General features: G+C 34.5%; 7 protein-coding genes across 12 annotated transcripts; 4 read left to right on the top strand and 3 right to left on the bottom strand.

The window, feature by feature from the left end:
* Positions 1-656: 656 nt before the first annotated feature.
* LOC126754019 (eukaryotic peptide chain release factor GTP-binding subunit ERF3A) lies at positions 657-6,379 on the bottom strand. The gene is made up of 7 exons (XM_050465859.1): positions 5,425-6,379; positions 4,043-4,234; positions 3,194-3,963; positions 3,035-3,121; positions 2,700-2,876; positions 2,476-2,644; positions 657-2,387 (listed from the first exon to the last, which is right to left on the bottom strand). The coding sequence occupies exons 1-7, from the start codon at positions 5,834-5,836 to the stop codon at positions 2,344-2,346; spliced, it is 1,851 nt and encodes a 616-aa protein (XP_050321816.1). The 5' UTR covers positions 5,837-6,379; the 3' UTR covers positions 657-2,343.
* Positions 6,380-6,755: 376 nt separating this feature from the next.
* Positions 6,756-8,622, top strand: LOC126753569 (serine/arginine-rich splicing factor 2). The gene is made up of 4 exons (XM_050465112.1): positions 6,756-6,933; positions 7,041-7,171; positions 7,707-8,106; positions 8,163-8,622. The coding sequence occupies exons 1-3, from the start codon at positions 6,868-6,870 to the stop codon at positions 8,071-8,073; spliced, it is 564 nt and encodes a 187-aa protein (XP_050321069.1). The 5' UTR covers positions 6,756-6,867; the 3' UTR covers positions 8,074-8,106; positions 8,163-8,622.
* On the top strand, positions 8,168-11,143 carry LOC126753568 (cilia- and flagella-associated protein 276). Its single transcript, XM_050465110.1, has 2 exons — positions 8,168-8,267; positions 9,076-11,143. The coding sequence occupies exon 2, from the start codon at positions 10,451-10,453 to the stop codon at positions 11,024-11,026; it is 576 nt and encodes a 191-aa protein (XP_050321067.1). The 5' UTR covers positions 8,168-8,267; positions 9,076-10,450; the 3' UTR covers positions 11,027-11,143.
* On the bottom strand, positions 11,132-13,363 carry LOC126753566 (probable tRNA (guanine(26)-N(2))-dimethyltransferase). 2 transcript variants are annotated; one of them, XM_050465107.1, is made up of 6 exons: positions 13,132-13,363; positions 12,625-13,079; positions 12,188-12,565; positions 11,954-12,122; positions 11,352-11,884; positions 11,132-11,287 (listed from the first exon to the last, which is right to left on the bottom strand). In XM_050465107.1, the coding sequence occupies exons 1-6, from the start codon at positions 13,291-13,293 to the stop codon at positions 11,167-11,169; spliced, it is 1,818 nt and encodes a 605-aa protein (XP_050321064.1). In that variant the 5' UTR covers positions 13,294-13,363; the 3' UTR covers positions 11,132-11,166. The 2 variants fall into 2 exon arrangements, with proteins under 2 accessions (XP_050321064.1, XP_050321065.1); XM_050465108.1 differs by having other exon boundaries at positions 12,625-13,098; positions 13,164-13,185.
* A 334-nt stretch (positions 13,364-13,697) lies between these two features.
* On the top strand, positions 13,698-14,845 carry LOC126753567 (peptidyl-tRNA hydrolase ICT1, mitochondrial). Its single transcript, XM_050465109.1, has 4 exons — positions 13,698-13,935; positions 13,989-14,174; positions 14,390-14,559; positions 14,621-14,845. Exons 1-4 carry the CDS (start codon positions 13,771-13,773, stop codon positions 14,712-14,714), a joined length of 615 nt encoding a protein of 204 aa, XP_050321066.1. The 5' UTR covers positions 13,698-13,770; the 3' UTR covers positions 14,715-14,845.
* A 63-nt stretch (positions 14,846-14,908) lies between these two features.
* On the bottom strand, positions 14,909-19,468 carry LOC126753564 (uncharacterized). Of its 5 annotated transcripts, none has more exons than XM_050465102.1 (9): positions 19,450-19,468; positions 17,382-17,788; positions 17,082-17,282; positions 16,772-16,941; positions 16,569-16,712; positions 16,099-16,507; positions 15,375-15,913; positions 15,216-15,297; positions 14,909-15,155 (listed from the first exon to the last, which is right to left on the bottom strand). In XM_050465102.1, the coding sequence occupies exons 1-9, from the start codon at positions 19,451-19,453 to the stop codon at positions 14,931-14,933; spliced, it is 2,181 nt and encodes a 726-aa protein (XP_050321059.1). In that variant the 5' UTR covers positions 19,454-19,468; the 3' UTR covers positions 14,909-14,930. The 5 variants fall into 5 exon arrangements, with proteins under 5 accessions (XP_050321059.1, XP_050321060.1, XP_050321063.1 ...); XM_050465103.1 differs by having other exon boundaries at positions 15,219-15,297; XM_050465106.1 differs by lacking the exon at positions 15,216-15,297.
* LOC126753570 (uncharacterized) lies at positions 18,579-18,791 on the top strand. Its single transcript, XM_050465113.1, has one exon. It carries the CDS (start codon positions 18,597-18,599, stop codon positions 18,789-18,791), a length of 195 nt encoding a protein of 64 aa, XP_050321070.1. The 5' UTR covers positions 18,579-18,596.
* Positions 19,469-19,482: the final 14 nt, after the last annotated feature.

Genomic DNA, 19,482 nt, shown 5'->3' with positions numbered 1-19,482 from the left:
AAACAATAGAAGGAATAGGTGCGGGAATCACTGCCTCAAGAACAAAGAAGGTAGTCCCCAGCATCTTCTAAGCAGAAGTATACGCCATTATCTCGTGTGCAGAAATCATACCAAGTAGAACATCAATTAACCTGCGAAAGCGACAGCCAAGCAACACTGAAAGCAATATGATCATGCACAATCAAATCGCAGATGGTATGGGAATGTATCGAGAAACTAAATGCAGTAGGCGAACGGAACAAACTCTGGCTACTGTGGGTGCCCGAACATACAGATATTGTAGGAAACGAAACAGACAAACTTGCGAAAGAAGCGGCCCTTCAGCGGAACCGAAACCCTTTTCCGCAATAGAAACGAAGGATACAATTTTTTGAAATTATTTCGATTTTTTAAGCTAATCTGGAGCATAAATTTCTTTAAAAATTACTTTTTAGATAATCCTTTATTATACTCGAAGTCATATAGTGGGACCGCCAAAATATTTAACTCATACACTGTCTCGAAATACCATAAGAATGGTAGGTCAAACGGAATTCCAAAGCCTTGAATTTATGTATAACTAATTTCCTTTTTTGTTTTTGAAAAAATCTAGTTTTTTTATGTTTAGCTTTTTTACGCTTTATTGACATTTCACCGACATTTAATATGCGTATGTCTTTCATCTCTTTTAGCTGAAGTGTTCATGTTTGTTTTCTTTTTTTTCATTAAATAAGAGGAAAATGTGTATGCAGTATTTCGTTTCAGTTTACAAGTTTACAATGTTTTAAAGCAATTAATGTCGTTTTTATTTGAATAATAATTTTTTTGTATTTTTTTTTTTAATTTTAGAAATGTAGTCGAAATTCTCACATACCTACATTAATAAAGTTATAGTTCAATCATACATATTTTTAAGCAAACATTTTTATGTAACACAAAAGCAAAGAAAATTCCAATCATTATAAAAGTTGCTACTAATCGCTATTTAGTTTAGTGTTCAGTAGGATAAATGCTCTTCGTTTGTGTGAATATGTTTTCAGCTATTAATATATAGAATATAGAAATAAGTGTAATATGACAACAAAATTTAATTTCATGGTTTCACAAACTAAACAGTAACAAAAGAGATTTCATAAATATATTACATTAAGTTGAAACGTGTGAATAAAGTAAAGTAAAATTCGTTGGAGAGTTAATTATTAATGCCAGTACTACAAAAGGACATACTATTTAATCCAATGTTGTTGTAGTTTTTGTCTTACTATAAACTAAATATATATAATGCATGTGTTGGTTAAAAATATATGTATATTGTTATTATTTGCTGATTAGGCATTGCTACAAAAAGCAGTCTAAAACATATTCATCTTTGAAACGCATAAGATTTTGTTTAAAACACGCAGTCTTATCATGCCTACATGCCGCAAAATCAAAAATGTTTTTTTGTAAAAAAAAGAAAAAAAAAAAAACAAAAACATTTCGTAAACCTACTAATATAGTTCATTTGTTGAAATAACGAGGCAACAATTGAGTAGAAAATACCTTACAGCATTTATTTTTAAGTTATTTAGGTAACTTTGTGTGTATACATATGTATATATGTAAGCGTATTACCTTGTTGCCGCTTTGTCAGACTAGTCGACGTCAGCCTGTGACCAATGACCACTTTGTTAGATATATGGTAGCCAAAAGTAATTTCCATAAATATTGCTAAAATATCATATTTTGTTACACAGATATTATGCCGAACATCTACGTTGTTGTTGTTGTGTGGATGTTTCGTAAATATGTTAAAACTTTTGTTTAGCGCGTTGCAATACTTATGAAGTTAGCTTGCGGTCATTTTCATTTACTGAAGGGAACTGCCCTAATTTATTTATTTTTGCTTTAATATTTCGATTTTAAAATTCTATCGATTTTCATATGTTTGTAAAAAAAAATCATTTCAAAATTACTTGTTGCTTACTTTTAGCAGTAGTTTTTTTTTGTAATTTTCCTTTGCGTGTTACTTAACATTTACGTTTTCACTGAACTTATTTCAACTTTAAACGAAAGAATAAAATCAGTTATTTTATATAAGTTTTTGTTTTCATATTTAATTATAGCAATAATATAATTATATATTTACGTTTACTTTTCATATTCTTGTGTTCGTTCGTTTTATAATGTTATAAGGTTTGTGTATTGTTATTTGTTATATACTCCTTTTCATACGCTACTATGCCCAACTTCTGTGTGTAGTTTTTAGTTAATGTGAAATGGCGTTAATGATTTACGTTTAACGAGTCCGATCCTGCTCTTTTATCATATATTTTGTTTCTTATATAGAAGCAAGGCGTTTAGATGAATTTAGCTGTGCTCAATTTATTCGATCACCTTCAATACCTTGCCAATAGCAATAGTTTTGTCTGTAAACGGTTAAAAAAAATATTAATAATAAAATATATTAAATATATATGTAAGTAGAAATATAATTTGCAATTTGGTAGTACTTACTTTCGTCGCGAAGTGTAAATCTACCCATCTGTGGGAATAGTTTAAATTGTTCAAGGCAAATCATTCCGGAACATTCAATTCGCATAATTGCCACTTGATCTTGCTTAACAAATCTTGGACGTGTTTTTGATTTTTCTCCGGTCTTTTTGTCAACCAAACAAATTAAGGCCTAAAAAATGGAAAGTTCGTAAAAGCTATATAAACTTCTGTGAGATTAAACTTACTTTCACTGTAATCTCCTCTGCCGCACAGTGAATATGCATAACCGCCGAGTAACCAGCGCATATAATGGATTTGTGCTCCAAAATAACGACTTGCGCGTCGAAAACTTTGCCAGTTTTTATGGGGTTGGTAGCGTCGCATAGAACAAATCCGGGTGATACATCTTCCTCTTCGATTCCCTGTGAAAAATTATGATTATTATTTATTTATATTTATAAATTTATTATTAATATTTATATTTATAAATTTAGAATTATTATTTGCATTACATAAAAATATTTTTTGATATTTTTTGTATCGAAAAATATAATAACCAATACTTTTTAATTTTACACACCTTCAGTTTGACTTTGATATTCTCGCCAGGACCCACAGAAGTAACTTCTTCATCATCAGAGAATAGCTGATCCACTGAAACTTGTGTCTAAAAACCAAAAAGAAAGAAATTAATAATTTCATTTTTTGTACTTATATTTTTAGCAAATATTTCACTTACCCGGTTTGGCATTACTAATAGGTTTTGCCCTTTTCGCGCAGTGCCTGATTCTACTTTTCCCATTACCACTGTACCCATATCTTTATATTTGTCAACAATAGGCATTATGAATGGGCCATCAGCGTTACGATTGAGCGAAGGCAACTGATCAATGAATGGTATGAATGCCGGCCCTCTGTACCAGGGGCAAATATCCGCTGGTACCGGATCACGTAAACCAGCTCCGCCCAAACCAGAGCAAGGCATAAAGGTTAAATCCTTTGAAGGGTTGAAACCCAATTTTTTGAGGTATGGTAGAATCTTGTCCCTACATTCGTTGTAACGTGTTTCATCCCAATTTACAGTCGGATCATCCATTTTATTTACCAAAACCACTAAATGTTTAACACCAGCGGTCTTAGCCAACATAGCGTGCTCACGTGTTTGTCCTCCACGATCAAAACCAGTTTCAAATTCACCTTTTCGAGCTGAGATAACCAAAACAGCTAAATCAGCTTGAGCAGCACCACCAATCATATTGGGTACAAAACTCTTATGCCCTGGTGCATCTAATATAGTAAAATGTTTGCGTTCTGTCTCAAAGAATGCTCTGCCCACTTCTACAGTTTTTCCCTTGTCACGTTCTTCCTGATTTGTATCCAAAGCCCACGAAAGATACCAGCTTTCGCGCGACTTTTCTCGTGCCTCACGCTCGTACTTTTCTAGTGTACGTTTGTCAACCATACCTGTGAGGTACATTATTTGACCACCGATTGTTGATTTTCCAGCATCTAAAATGAATAATGTTGTGGTAAATACAAAAGTTTAACTTGTACAAATTTCAAGTAACTAAACTGTCTTAATACATACCAACATGTCCAATGAAAACAACATTAATATGTTCTTTTTTACTACGGGACTCCTCAACCTTCGGTGTTTTCTTTTTTGAAATTTTAGGCGTAGTATCATTTTCAACATCTTCAATAGCTTCGTCAGGTTCCTCGTCGTCCGGTGTTATGACAGGATCATCCTCAACGTCCCAACTATCGGCTGGGTCATTTTCTGTCAAAATTCAACATTATTTATAACTGTTTGAAGTAAACTAAACAAAACAAACTGCTACAACATTAAGAAATAAACATCTACATATATGTAAATAGTATAATTTGTTCTAGATCTGCGTGTTCAAGTATTCAACTCGTTGTTTGGTAGATGCACAGCTGATCAAAAATGTGGTTTATATTGCATTTTTTCTAGCTTACTTCTTCTTATCATACGTGGCATTTTTATATATTTAAAAAAACTAACTACAATATGTTTTATGTATGAGTGCAACAATAAAATAAAGATTAAAGTAAACTATTTTATTTACGAAATAAAATTGAACAAAAATATAAAACCAAATTAAATGTGGCACCGGGCCACATGCAACTATCTGCTGACTAACAGCCGTACGCAACTTCGAGTTGCTAACAGCTAGACAACCACCATTAACAGGTTAGAAGCGGTTGAAACCACAAAGAGAAGATTAGCGAATTCGGTCCGAAAAGAAAAGTAAAAATTAGTATGTACAGGTACAATGCATTAACAAGTATTTTTTTTTTTTTTGGTTTTTTGTACATATGTATATAGCTTTATGAATTATACTTAAAAAAAAACTGCTTTAAGAGAGCAACACGCCGCTTAAATGTATGTTAGATGCATACTGACTTGGTCAAGAAGCTAAAAGTTAGCTCGTGGAAAATAAAGCATTTTTTCGCAAATTTATGGAAGAAAGAATCAACGGCAACTGCGAGAGAAACCAAAAATTACAAAAACGAGCATGTGAAAGAAAAACGAACTCATTGTTTGCTTTTAAAGTTAAAAATAGATGGAGAAATTTTTATACACAATTTGTCATTTGTAGTGCAATGCACTTGGAGTACTATTGCGAAAAGTTTAATACATCTATTTAAAATGCATGAAATGTGTACAAAATATTTTTTAAGAGGTTATGGTTAAAATGACAAAACTCAAAAAAACCTAACACAAACCTAACAAAAACTTAAAGCCACTGCTATTTAAAAGTGCAACCTAGGTTTACAATTTTTGTGTGTACTAACAAGCGGAGCATGCAAATAGGCTTAAAAAGTTGACAAATAAAATTTGTTAATTTCAAATAAGCAATAAAAATGAATATACCCATATGTTAAATGCGGAATATATGTATATTAATAAAATAACTTTATTGGGGAGCCGATATAGTACTTTACCATTGTTGGCAGCAATTTTGTCTGCGGTGTTGATGTTTTCAATGGGCGCTGCCCCTAAAGGCGTTGTAACAGGCGATGTTTGCATTGGGGAATCAGCAGGAGTTTCTCCTGCTGCTCCAGGCGGTACCGCTTGTAAGGCAGCGACCGCGGCAGTGGCATTTAATGCATTTGTAGAGCCACCCGAACCTGCAGAATCTGGGGTTGTGGCGGGAGTGGCACTACCTGACGCCGGCAGAGATGATGCTTCCATAGGGACAACGTTTGGTGTGTTACCGGCTGTGGTCACTACAGCTGCCGCCGCTGCTGCCGCAGTTGCTGCAACGCTACTGTAACCATAGCTGGGAACAAATTCTACTGCATTCACATTCAGTGTGGAAAATTTGGTTGCCATCTCCGTGTTATCCTGTGCCATATTTGCTTTAAAATGTGTTTTTTTGCTTATTCTCACAATCGTTTAGGATTAGTTAATCTACGCAAGTTTATAAGGTTCGTTCGATGACGAAGATGGTTTATTTTTTTTCTATTTTATTGGTGACAAGTTTTCTCCTCCTCCACGTTTATCACAAAATTTTCAAGCACACACACGTACACGAATTTGGAACCGTACACGTTTTTAGTTTTCTTTGTTTGATTGCAAAGATTATTAACTTGTATGCTTTCGGGAGGTCTGGTTACTCTTTCCTATCGTTCCACAATTTCTTAGCGTTCACTACAATCACCTCAACAAATCACGTTTTTCCTTGCCACTTCTGCCAACCGTTCTATATTACAACGCTTTTTTCTATGACAAACTTCTCAAAAGCAGTATTTAAAACAAACTGAAGTGAAGTTCAACTTAACAATTATTATCCCAACTATTCTTGAGAATTATTCGCATTACATTTAGGTATGCAAAAATTACAAACCTCTGCGGTAACACGAAATCAGTTAAAATGGCCACGCATATAAGAAAAATTTACCTGCACCCATGTAGCAACATTCGGCGGACAACGTGGTAAAGAAACATGCCTTTCACACCATAGGGTAATACGTAGTTTTAAAAAATTTAAGTTTTTCCAAAAATATATGAGAGAGTGAAAAAAGTTAACATTTTTGTGTAAAATTTGCTAAGTTAAGTGTGAAAAAAACATATATTCTTCGTTATAAATAATTTGGTTTCACGTAAAAATATGATAGAACAACGTTGCACAAAAAGTGAAAAATTCTGTAAAGTTGGCTATATCGTATTTCGCTATTCTGCAGTCTTTTGAAAATAACGCTAGATGTCTCCAAATATTCGTTAATTTTTCGTTAAAAGATTAAAACGGACGTGTATTCGTAGCATTTTCACGACGCCATTTTATATTAGTTCTTTGATGTGTGAATTTCTATTAGTGCAGTTTAAGAGAATCATTTTTTCTTAATTTCAAGTAAACAAGTAAATCTTGAGCAGCAAACAACAAAATGAGTGGAGGTGGGAATAATTCTGCACGACCACCACCAAGAATTGATGGAATGATTTCCCTTAAGGTTAGTTTAAAGTAAAAATGAAAATACGAGGTGTGATTGGGCAAAAAATCTCATTCGCATGAAAATTTTTTCTATATAATGATTTTTTGCCATTTAATTTCATTCAGGTTGATAATTTGACATATCGTACTACACCGGAGGATTTGAGACGTGTATTCGAGCGATGTGGTGAGGTTGGAGATATCTACATACCCCGTGATCGATATACTCGTGAAAGTCGTGGTTTCGCATTTGTTAGGTAAGTTGTTAAGACAAAAGCTGTAAAATAATGGGTTACACACCAAAGTTTTCTGGGGCATGGCCGCGTGAAATGATTCTAACCTCAAATAATACATATACATATGTACATACATGTATGAAAACCACTTGCACCGTACATTCTGCTGATTATTTTTATTATTGCTTAAAATAATCTAATTGTGAACGTGCAAATATTATTAATTTCACTTTGCAACTGTTGTCTACGAATGTATCCTAGTCAACTTACGTACGAAATTTACAATTTTTAATTTCCCTGAAATAAGAACTGAGGAAAACATTTTGTTAATAGACTTGGAATAAAAACAAAATATTGCATATCACTTGTTTGGGATAATTTTAAAATAAAGATGATCCTTCAGTGAGATGCACATATAAAATGTGTTCACTTTGCAACTACTGTCTACGAAATAATCCTAGTCAGTTTACGTACGAATTCAACAATAAACCTCGATGAAATATATTTGGCGCTATTTTATATTACTAGGTTATATTCAAAATAAATTTCTTTATAGATTTTACGACAAACGTGATGCAGAGGACGCATTAGAGGCTATGGATGGCCGAATGCTTGACGGTAGGGAGTTACGTGTACAAATGGCTCGTTATGGTCGTCCTACTTCCCCAACACGACGAACAAATAACAGACGTGGTGGCGGTGGCGGTAGACGCCGTTCTCGTTCACCTGCACGCAGGCGATCTCGTAGTCCACGACGACGATCATATTCGCCACGTTCAAGATCTCGTTCAGCAGGTAGTCGTTCACCTGCTCGTCGAAGCAAATTTTCACGAAGTCCAGTTGGTCGAAAGTCACTAAGCCGTAGTCAAAGTCGCAATGGTGTAGCTGGACGTAGTGTTTCACGTAGTCGCAGCCGCTCTTAAATTTCTAACAAAGTCATTGATTTAATAAATCAGGTAAATTAGTTTTGTGTAGATAAAACTTTAAATGCTAACTTCTTGTTTTTTTGTAGAATTGCCCAACATAGTGACCAGTATGCATTAAATACTTTCATGTGTTGATTAGCGGCGACTTCATATAAAAACGCAGTCTGCGTTTAATGCTGCTAGATCAACAGGTACAGCCTTTAAATATTTCAATTGTAGCACTACAAAAACACAAAAAATTAATGAAAGATTGTGGAAGATAAGATAATCAGGAAAATTAAACGTGCCCCTCATATCTTTCTTTTAAATCTCCCTAATTTCATAGATATCTCGTTTAACGCAAATCACATTATGTCCGTATTTCCATATTACACCAAAAGCTAATGTTAATTATTTCAATTATCAATTCTCTCTTTGAGGTGTGTAGAAATACATAATAACGTATGATTACCCAAAATATAAAATATGTTTAGACTACATTTGGTAGAATGCCATTATTATATAAGATTCATGAGCGAAAATTAAATGTGGTCTGGAAATCTATAATTTTATTTATTTTTATTTTCCAGTAATTGGAAAAGTAGATTTATATAATTAACCCAAAAAAAGTTAATGAGATGGGAATAGTTTTAGAAATTTTGTTTCCAAAATTATTTGTACTCTTATATTTAAATTTGAAAGTAACATGAACGTATTGTAAGTTTTGTAAAAAAAAAAAAAATAATAATAAATGTATTCCAAGTAATTTTATTGAAAAAGTCCACATAGGTGATGAGGTCATGTTGATAGGCAATTTAATATTTGTAGGTAATATACATAAGATTTTTATTTTCAACTTAAAGAACTTACTCTGGTCTACATACGAATTACACAACACATCATCCAACGTTTGCATTATTATGTTGCTAAACTTTTGTGTAATTTTTATGTGGTATACACTTTATAAACCAATTTTATAACATGGCGGTAATATATTTTTTACACTTCTATATAATGCAGGCAAACAAAGATTGCTGTAAGGGCAAGGGCTGCTGTAAAAGTGCGAAAAGTGATTGAGGCAGATATTATAATGAAATATGTAAAAAAAAAAAATGTTTGGGGAGATATAATGTGCAAGGAGCAGGAGGCAGAGATTCGTAAATTCATTGATGGCTGCAACGTAGCGAATTTTAGGAAAACGTACTCCTGTTACTCTTGTTGCTGCTACAGCCGCTGTTTGCTGTTGTTCCAGCGTAATATTTGTACACCACTTGAGCCGCTGCACTTAACTATGCCTAACACTTCGATTTTATTTCTCGAGCCCTCTGAGAAAAGCAATCAAAGTGTTAAGCTCTTGTAAATTTACTATTCGTGTTCGCATCCTATAAATGAAAATGTTGCTGGTAATTAACGTTGAAGTTGCAGCGTCAATTCAGTTTTATTAAATGAATTTCGTAAACAAAATGTCCGGAGCAAGTACATCTTAAGCATACTTGATGTGTAACGGAACCAATCATGTACTTTGACGGTTTGATTGTGTACGCGCAGCAGTTGGAGCGGTGTACGGATAGAATATATTAAATACCTGCGATTTAGACCCAAGTTCAGCGAAATCTCAAATATGGTGCATATGTTTGAAGGCAGTGCAGTATATGTAGAGCGGAAGTTTGGCAGTTAATGCTGTAGCGAAAATTACTGTTGCAACTACCTGTAACTGGTGGCTGTTTGTTGCTGCTATTCGCTGTTATTCGCTTCAGTACGCTTCTTCGTACGATATTCGACTTCATTTGGGTGGTAGTTAGTTGGTGGTCCGGCGTTTCGAGTTCTGAATTGTTGCTGTTCCTACGAAAGATTTTGTTTCTCCAAGTTTGCAGCACAGGTAAACCAGTTAATATTTGGCAATTTGCTGATGTCCGACATGCATTTCGTGGGATGTGATGCTAAGTACATTAGGAAAAGAATCTGGCGATGATACTGCAGGTAGGTAATTGCGATTATCTGTACTAATTACATATTGTTACAGACCAACATCTAGATATTCTATAAATTTTAATAAATAAACATGCAAAGCATGATATAAAGATCGAAGTTTTTTTTTCTTACTAAACGAAAGGTTGCAGTTGCTTGAATCACAGGATCACGAATTTCTGAACTTTGTTGTTGGTGTGGTTGTTTGCGAAACTATTATTTTCAAATGCTTGTTTTGTATGTAAAATAGTAACATTTGTCGTGACTATTTATTTCTATTTCCATGGTACTGTTGCCATGAATTCTTCGATTAAATTTCAAGTAGGCGGGGCGTTATATACCATTTGCATCATTCAAAACAAAAACGTTTGCGTTTTTATATTCGGTAAACTATTTTTTTCCTAAACAAATTCGAAAAGCTTAAGAAATGAATTGTAAGAGTAACAAAATGGCAAAAGTAAAAATACGCGTCCGAAATGTCTGGTATGAACCTGACTTAAGTACTGAGGGTATTTACCTTTGCCCAATGCCCCAACCACCTCAAGCGCCAGCTGGTGCATTGTGGTTTACAAATTTGAAACCATACGAACGGCTTTTCTACCATCAGACATTAAATTCTGTACGGAAAAGTAAACGTTTTCTTGCCACACCCGAGATACCCAGCGACTCTTTGGATTTCCAGTTACAATCACGGTATGATCACTCCAGTGAAATATTTCCAGAGCGTGTAGATACACTATTGCAAAGAGAAACTTGTGCTTGTGAAAGAACCGATGATACATCACATGGCACAGTGGAATTGAGTTCATTTCGAGTACTTAAAAATGTGAAGACGGTGCAGTTACCCGCCGGTGATAATCAAGATCACCCACTAAAAATTGGTGGAATTAAAGAGAAAATTTCACCACATAGCGTTAAATTGATCAATAGTGGTGTACACAATCAACTGGTAAACAACGGGTTTTCGCGACAAACTGGGGACGGAAATTTTTTCCGATATTAAAGAGGATTATCATTGGCTTGTTCCATGCAGTTTTGAAAAATATGTTTTTTTTGTTAAGATATATACTTAATAGTTCCAAAGCTTATCTAATAAAATTTTGTCATGTTGAAAATCAAATATATTTAATTTATTACGTAGTCTCATGTTTCCAATTTTGGTTGCTTACATTTACTTTCTTCATCATCACTTTTTTCCGTAGGTTTTTGCTTTTGTTTCTTGTTCTGATTTCTATGACTTTTTGCAACTTTATCGTGGCCAATCCTGTGAAAATAGTGTATAATTAGTACATTAGTTTTTATTTAAAAAGATTATTTATTAAACTCACATTATTGTCGCTCGTGTGCCAGGGCCCCAATGTGCAGTCGGATTTGTCTGGAATCGAGTTAATGCATTGCGCCGACTGTACGGATTCGCTTCTGGATGCATATCATCAAAAATATAATCAGTTTCAGTCGGCCGCTCCAATATGGCTTTTAAAGCTGTACCTTCTACCATACGTTCCGCTTTTACAGGATGACGTTTGGCCCAGCAACGTAATATATCCCATAGAACCGTCGCAGGTGCATCTGTTTTTATAGAATTTTTACTTGCGTGTGAGAAAGAAACACGATAACCTGCATGAAGAAGTGCCGAACGGAATTTGAGCACTGGTATATTCTCCAATTTAAGAACGCAACAAAGTTTATCTAACACATAATACAGTGGCACGTCGAATAATTCTTCTTGCACCACAGCTAGCACTCCTTGTAAACGACGTTGTGTTCCCAATTCACAAAGTGGTTTATCATTTACTGCTTGTATTAATTCCTTAACGAACTCCTGATCATGAATAGGATGTGACCATATTGGACCACCCATCTATAAATAAAAAATATACATTTTTAATGAAAATATAATTTTTTACTGAGATTCGGTATCGTGTCTTACATGATGTTTGTGCCCACAGTGTTCACAGTTCATACCAACGTTTGGTCCAGTCGGAATACCGAACTTTGTCTGCGATTTACCTTTGTCTGTGGTATTGACCTTAACATTTCCTAACGGTTGCAAAGTAAACGTTTCACATCCAGTGCATTGAAATACCATTGACTGCTTGCTGCATTGATTGATGGACTAATAGTAAAATACATATGTTGAAAGTATTTATAACATTCTACTCACCTCATACTGTATTTGCATTTTGCTTGACTCACATGAACTCTTACGAAAACCCGTATATAAAAATCTGCAGAAATACTCAAAAGTGGTTCAATATATTTTCCATATCGATTCGCATGCGTTTCAATGGAATGCAGCAGTATCCGTAGCGCCATTTCATGGCAACATTTCATACGCAATGGAACACACCCGTATTTAGCGTAACAAGCCTCTGGTGTATTTCCTGCTAGTACTGCCATGTCAGTCGCTGTTACAAGCAATAAGCCTCCATTAGCGATAGATTGCACTGCTGCATCTAAGAAGCGGTTTGGGCAACCGTACGGATCCAGATCAATTACATCAAAGTGTTTATCATTACCAGTGGAAAGGTACATAAGCGTCCTGGTAGAATGTTATGATTAAATTTAGATTGTTCGTTATAGAGTTTATGTACAACTTACAACGCATCCGATTGGCTTGGCACAATTAAATTTTCTACTTTGTTGTGCTTCACATTTTCACCAATTGATTCTACAGCGACTTTTGAAAGATCATTCGCAATGATTTCACGTACTCCGGCGATTTCTTTTGCGTATCGTATGCTACGCAAACCTGTCGCAGAAAGAGCTTCTAATATACGTAAGCCATTCTCGTATTTCTGTCCTGCTGTGAGTATATTATCTTCGACATTTACATCAATATTGTTTGTTTCTATATTTCCTTCCGTTACATTTTTCTTAGCAGCTGTATTGCGCTCTTTTAGCAATCGTCGTGCAAACACATTAAGCACTGAAACACTTAGATCTCGGTTGAATTCCTGTACTGGGTTGTAGAAAACACTCCCTCCCGCAACAATCTCAGCGCTCTGTTCTTTAATCACGCGATCTAGCGCACTTCTTTGATAATTATTTGTTTCCTGAGATAATTTCATATTACTAAAAATACCGGTTAAATTATAGATTATATACTTTATTTTCTAACGTAGATTTTGCCTCCATACTTTGTATCAATCGCTTAGCGTCCACGTTTTCGCTATCAGCTGGTTGAATGGTACGGCAAAATCTACGTTGGCATTCCCGTTTTATAGGAAGCTTTGCAAAGCATACGATTTGATGGAATTGATTCCTCATCTATTTATAATTATTATTCCATTATGTATTTAAACGCGTATTTATTAATATATAAACAACCAACTTTTATATAACGACTTAAATAGTTTTTGTACTAATTGAAGAAGAAGGGGTAACATTTTTGAGTTGTATACAAAAACAAAAACAAAAGCAAAAGCAATATTCTAATTTTGCTATAATGAAGCATTTCAATATAAAATCTCGGCCAAAGCTGCAAAGAGAAACTTGGTATCTTGTTATCTCGAATAGTGCTTACAGGGTAAAAGAAAAATAACCTAGTTTATTAATATTTTTTCAAGAATAAAATGTAAAATCTTAATAGCACAACTATTAAAAATTGCTATTATGTACCAACACTGACGCTGTATTTTCTCCATGAGAGAGTGGCACTACTGAACTCTATCAGCTGTTTCAAAATATAAAAAAAGATTCACTTGTAGTTAACATAACTTTAAATAAGAGTCGAAATAAATTAAAATGAATAAAATTTGCGGCAATTTTATATCTATACTACGTTTCTCCAACATTGAAAAAACGTACACAACATCAGTAATTCTAGGACGCCGGCTTTCGTTTAAAAGTGATTTGTCACTTGACAAATTGTATCCAAATAGCCGTCTTAAACTTTTTACACCGCCACCAGTAAATACGTTATTTTTTATCTAAACTTATATTTAATGTATTAAAATTTGTAGCCATCAAATACAGGTGATAAATTTTCTGGATTTATACCCATTAACCAACTGGAAATTACTTATAGCCGAAGCTCCGGACCTGGTGGACAACACGTGAATTGCGTAAACACAAAAGTTGACTTGCGTTTTAAGTTAGCCAGTGCCGACTGGATACCTGAAAAGACAAGGCAAAAGCTTCTGCTGTCCGTAAGCACATATGTCGATATTTTTAAATTTTTATAGATATTGTATAATGTGGATGCGTTTTACTACTTTAAATATCAAGCGTATATTAAAGAATTTTATGTATACAGCATACATTTTCAATATTTAGAATTATATCATAATTTGAAAAATAGTTCCCGCTTTTATGTATATATATATATATATATATATATTTATTTAAACATCTGTAATTACAGCTACAAAATAAACTCACCAAGGATGGTTACTTCGTCATAAAAAGCGATTTAACGCGTTCACAACAAATGAATTTGGCTGATGCCCTGGAAAAGCTACGCAACCTAATACGTGAATACGAAGTAGAGAAGGCAGCACCGACGGAGGAAACTTTAGAAAAATTACGTCGTAGGTAAGTCGAATAAAAACAACTACAAAATTATTCGATTCACATACATAAATCTTACTTTCAGGCAAGAAAAAGCTGCTCGTGAAAGGCTATTAGTAAAGCGACAAAAATCGCTAACCAAAGCTTCCAGACAGGGTCCAAATGTCACAGATATCTAGATTATTTATGGATTGCAGTAAAGTCGTAATACATTTTGAAAACAAATAAAACAATTGGTTTTTAAGCATTTGTAACTTCTTTAAGGTGAAGAAAAAACAATACAAATAAACATAATTATTAAATTACTATATATGCGTAGATGTGTATAAATAAATATGGTTCATGCGTGTGCATGAAAACTGTAACTGTTAACTAAATATTATTTATCGAATCCTCTAAGCATCCATTTCGTCATAATTAATGGAAATCCTTATTGGATCTTCAGCGGGTGTTACGATAAATTTGCGTCGTTTACGTTCGTCCAATGTTGCTGTCGGAGTATTTGTCATCGAAGATTGCGTAGATGGATTAGCTGTAGAAGAGTCTGCCTCTCCTACCGCATTTAAAACATTAATGCTAGGACAATTAGTTTGCGTGGGCATTGTTGCGCATCGTGGTAACTGAAAACGTACGTATATTAATACTCAAGAATAAAACAATAAAGTAGGGTATTTTGTAACTACACTGGCTGCTAATATTTCATAGGTATTTCCATAATCGCTAGCTCGCGCTGTTGGATGACGATTTAAACTACAACGGTTTCTAAAATGCAAAAACAAAAAACTTATATAGAAATCAAGTTTTACATTATACATTACTGCATTCGCATACCGACTTACCTTCCATATTGCAGCGTTTGCTGTTGGTTCATAGTCGAGTATAAACGTTCTATTTGATGAACAGTAGAGTAGTTATCCCTAATAACATTTAACGCAGAACGATCGAATAATTGTCTATTCGAAATGGGCGACCAAGTGTTTTGATACGAAGCATCATCTAAACGTAGCGTTCGTAATAGATCATAATCTATACCCAAAGTTTTTTGATCCTCTCGCGGAAGGTTGGCAAATTCATCGATTAGAGCATTGGTGTCGATACCATTCTTGGGAAGGCCTCGTGCGATTTTTATGTCGTGTTTCCAAAACTCTCGATGATTTCTGGAAATTGCGGGCGCAATCTCCTTAACTTTCAGTACCAATACGCCCATAATGTAGACACATATTATATTTGAAATTGTTACTAGCATACTTATGGCACCCAACATTACCAATTCGGTGGCTTGATTGTTGGAAAACGAATGCGACTTAACAACAATGTTAAATCTTGAATCATCCGTTTCGAAAAGTGTGTAAATTAGTGCTAAAGCCCAAAGGACGCCCTACCAAAATTAATAAAAAAAGGAAAATAATAATAAATAAATAAAATAAACAATAAAAGTAACTACATACACTATATGTATATGCACATAACTAAGTGCTTTTGATACAGATACATATGTATGTATAAAATATTATTTATATATTTATAAAAAATAAATTTTAGTTTTAGCAATACTTAACTTACAGCATTGATGGCTGGTGGTAGGAGTGATGCCGATATCGCCACACCAACCAAAGAACCAATATTACCGCCTAAAATTGCGACCGCAGCTGCAGCACCGGAAGGTATTGCTGTGAATAAACCAACCAGCAAAGAGTGTAATTCACTGCGTGACAACATCTCAGCCGTTAGTCCTTCGCCATTGCCGTAACGCTCATCGATCGAGCAGATTACTAAGCCAAAAATGAACCCGATAATTGTTGCTATTAATATACCAATTAGCTCATTTCGTAAGCCCAACGTACGTAGCGTCGGATCTTTGATAGCGGTGCCGAAAATAGCAGCTATAATCGGACCCATCAAAGGCGAAACAAGCATACTGGCTGCAAGAAAGATCGTGCTATCTTCGGCTAAACCAATTGCTGCCAAAATGCTAAACACAAAAACATACGCTTATCATTTTATTAAATAGAAACTTAAGAAATCCAACTTACGTGGCAGATATTAACAATATGACAAAATCGAATGTTATAGCCGCATCTTGTCTTACATCTCGCACAATTTGCGCCACATTCAACCGGCTTCTCACCGAATTCATAAAACGATTCCAAACGCTTTGCTTTTGCTCGTTCAAATTGCTTTAAGGTGAAATATGAACGCTTACATACCTACAAGTGTTTTGAAATAACATACTTACACATCGTCATTTTCTTGTGGTAAATCGAGTTCGGCCTCGCGTCGAAATGTTTTTGAGACTAAACAATTCATCACAGATACGCTCGATCCAACGCGATCTCCGATGCCCCACTCGTGAAGTTTGTCCAATAAATTTTCATAGTTCTCATTAAACTCAACTGTAAATATTACCTTATAAGAAAGACACCCGATTACTGTTATACATATAAGTATGTACTAAAATTAAAAATAACATAAAGCTCTCTCAAAATAAGTATAATTTCTGCTAAAACTAGAATATATGTAAATATTTTGTTAAGTGCATTACCAACCTGATGCATACGTCCATCAGTGTCTTTCGTCCAAACTGCGTTGAATATTTGAGATCTTTTTAAAATTTCACGTAATACCGTCTCCATACAAGAGTCATTTGGTATATTTAGTTGCGATGAATCTCTTTTCCTTTTACGGCTTGAAGATGAAAGAATATCACGTAAACCTTCCCAAGATTTCCGTATAAATGGTGGCCCGTCCTAACCAAACGAAAGGAAGTGCTTTACATTATAACCGCCAACATTAAAGTAAACAAATGGCTGAGCTTTTAGACACTGTCACTGTCACGGACTACTCACCACAATCTCCACATCAATGTCTTTCGCACTATCTGACGCACTGCCTGTGCTGCTATCCCTGAAGATTGAATTCTTAAGCAACTGTCCAGCATCGCCAAATAAGAATTTATTGCCTTCTGATCTTCGTCGTTTCGGGAAAGTGCTGTATTGCTGCTGATCCAGTGTCTGTGTGGTCAGTGGGTTATCCATTTTAGCGCCAAGGCTAACAATATCGATTTCATTAGCATCGGTAATGTTAATGGTAACTGCAGCGGTGGTAGTCGTAGCATTGGATAAATTTGATAAAGTTGCAGTTGTTGTTGCCGTTGTGACAGGTGTGGAAAGCAGTTTATCTTCTCGTCCATAGTTAGCACCGATATCAGGTTTCTTTTTGCGAAATTCACTTTGCAGCAGCAACTCCTCCGTTTCTGTCGGTATGGTGATTATGAATAAAACAACGGCCATTTGATTTAAATTATTATTTGTATATATGAAAAGAAAACAAAAATTCAATACAATATTTGTCAATAGTATTGAGTTTCTTTTTTTATTTTAGACACAATTTACTAAATTCACTTCACAACACAATGACAACAATTAATGCTAGTCGGTGCATAACACTCATAACTCATAAGGGAATTCGTAGTAACGGTATTTTGAACGCAGTACTGTGGGAAATTGGAAGTGCAGTTTTCCAGTGATGCTCAGCTAAATATTATTTTTTTATTATGTTTAAACATAAAAATGAAACAAAAAAGAATTAATATATGGGGTAGTCGAAAAAGTATTTTCGTATTTCTAATCAAACTTCAACTTATTTTTTTTATATTGATAAAAATAAAGAAATAAACAAATGTGTACCATTTTGGTCGACCACTTTTTGCTATTTTTCCGCTAGACAATATTATATACTATTTCAAAACCTTAAATCTTTACACAAAATTTTATTTAGTATTTGTATATTTATTTCACGACCTGGCACCCATACATTTACGTATATTAAACAATGCTGCCTTACACATATATTTCCTTTATTTTCACTTCATAACATAGATATGATCTACTCGCGCTTTTATTTCAATAATCATTTCAATAATCGGTTAATTTTCCCACCACACTAACCGTTTCACAGTGTTCGCAGTAGCTTTTCGCAGTCACCGCCGGAGCTTTTAATTTCTTTATGTAGCAAATAAATGTCAGAATTCGTGGTTGCTGCTGTCTACTGTGCCTAGACCGATGTGGTCCAAGAAAATTTTCAGCCAGTACATAAAAATTCAGTCATCGTTCAAGTCGTCTAAAGAAATGGCAGCCAATCAATTCTACGAAAACAGATTTACAAATTTTCATAAAAATCATATAAAACTATTTGCTGTTTATATGAAAACAGCAAATTTAATGCAAAATTCAAACGTGCTCAAGCGATCTCTTTAAACGTGTACAAATCGTAACAAAATTGTAGAATAATTTATATATGTACGTGTATATGTATGTATTTATAATTTCGGAGCGGCTTAGTAGATGAAAAGCATTGAATTTTCATGGAAATTCTTGTCTATGAGACTTTTTCACTTACAAAAGAGTGCAACACAGCAGTTTGTATATAAATACGAGTATATAAATGCATTTTAATTTGCTGGAACCAGAAGTAATCGGAATGTATCTGTAACAAAAAAGTACGTAACGCAAATATATCCTAAAAGTATACTTCTCCTACAACGTTTTCGCATATTTTATTGTATACATATGTATGTATGTATGCTTTTGCCCAGCTGCAGGATAACCAAATGTGTGTGCGACGCGTGTGTGAGAGATTGTAGCTGCGGTAGACGTTGAACAAAATTGTTATATAATTTTCGATAGCAAAGCTATATTACTGCCCATTAGCGATAATGCGTACGTCTGTATTAAAGCGTGTTTGCACCGTCACAAACTACAGACATTGTTGTGCAACGTGTGAAGAGTGCGAAGAAGCTGCAGAGATTGCTTGACGTAAATTAAATTTCATATTTAAATGCTTCAGATGTGCCTTTGGGGAACCCATCAAATCTTATACACCCACATTTTTGTGCACAATGACTTCTATACATACCCATTGTATAAGTATAAGAAGTGAAAAGGTCCA

Source organism: Bactrocera neohumeralis, chromosome 3, assembly GCF_024586455.1.
Source record: "Bactrocera neohumeralis isolate Rockhampton chromosome 3, APGP_CSIRO_Bneo_wtdbg2-racon-allhic-juicebox.fasta_v2, whole genome shotgun sequence".
Classification (NCBI taxonomy): domain Eukaryota; kingdom Metazoa; phylum Arthropoda; class Insecta; order Diptera; family Tephritidae; genus Bactrocera; species Bactrocera neohumeralis.
This window is presented reverse-complemented; position numbering and strand designations above follow the sequence as displayed.

Coding starts and splice junctions, on each gene's coding strand:
- LOC126754019 (XM_050465859.1), bottom strand. CDS start 5,836: ATGGCACAGGATAACACGGAGATGGCAACCAAATTTTCCACACTGAAT. Junction 4,235..5,424: donor CAAAATTGCTGCCAACAATG/GTAAAGTACTAT, acceptor GAATTTTGACAG/AAAATGACCCAGCCGATAGT. Junction 2,645..2,699: donor CAGAGGAGATTACAGTGAAA/GTAAGTTTAATC, acceptor TCCATTTTTTAG/GCCTTAATTTGTTTGGTTGA.
- LOC126753569 (XM_050465112.1), top strand. CDS start 6,868: ATGAGTGGAGGTGGGAATAATTCTGCACGACCACCACCAAGAATTGAT. Junction 6,934..7,040: donor ATGGAATGATTTCCCTTAAG/GTTAGTTTAAAG, acceptor AATTTCATTCAG/GTTGATAATTTGACATATCG. Junction 7,172..7,706: donor CGTGGTTTCGCATTTGTTAG/GTAAGTTGTTAA, acceptor ATTTCTTTATAG/ATTTTACGACAAACGTGATG.
- LOC126753568 (XM_050465110.1), top strand. CDS start 10,451: ATGAATTGTAAGAGTAACAAAATGGCAAAAGTAAAAATACGCGTCCGA.
- LOC126753566 (XM_050465107.1), bottom strand. CDS start 13,293: ATGAGGAATCAATTCCATCAAATCGTATGCTTTGCAAAGCTTCCTATA. Junction 12,566..12,624: donor CCAAGCCAATCGGATGCGTT/GTAAGTTGTACA, acceptor ACATTCTACCAG/GACGCTTATGTACCTTTCCA. Junction 11,885..11,953: donor ACTGTGGGCACAAACATCAT/GTAAGACACGAT, acceptor TTTTATTTATAG/ATGGGTGGTCCAATATGGTC.
- LOC126753567 (XM_050465109.1), top strand. CDS start 13,771: ATGAATAAAATTTGCGGCAATTTTATATCTATACTACGTTTCTCCAAC. Junction 14,175..14,389: donor GGCAAAAGCTTCTGCTGTCC/GTAAGCACATAT, acceptor CTGTAATTACAG/CTACAAAATAAACTCACCAA. Junction 14,560..14,620: donor TTAGAAAAATTACGTCGTAG/GTAAGTCGAATA, acceptor TCTTACTTTCAG/GCAAGAAAAAGCTGCTCGTG.
- LOC126753564 (XM_050465104.1), bottom strand. CDS start 17,825: ATGGCCGTTGTTTTATTCATAATCACCATACCGACAGAAACGGAGGAG. Junction 16,508..16,568: donor ATATTGTTAATATCTGCCAC/GTAAGTTGGATT, acceptor TTTTGTGTTTAG/CATTTTGGCAGCAATTGGTT. Junction 15,156..15,215: donor AAATATTAGCAGCCAGTGTA/GTTACAAAATAC, acceptor GTACGTTTTCAG/TTACCACGATGCGCAACAAT.
- LOC126753570 (XM_050465113.1), top strand. CDS start 18,597: ATGTGGTCCAAGAAAATTTTCAGCCAGTACATAAAAATTCAGTCATCG.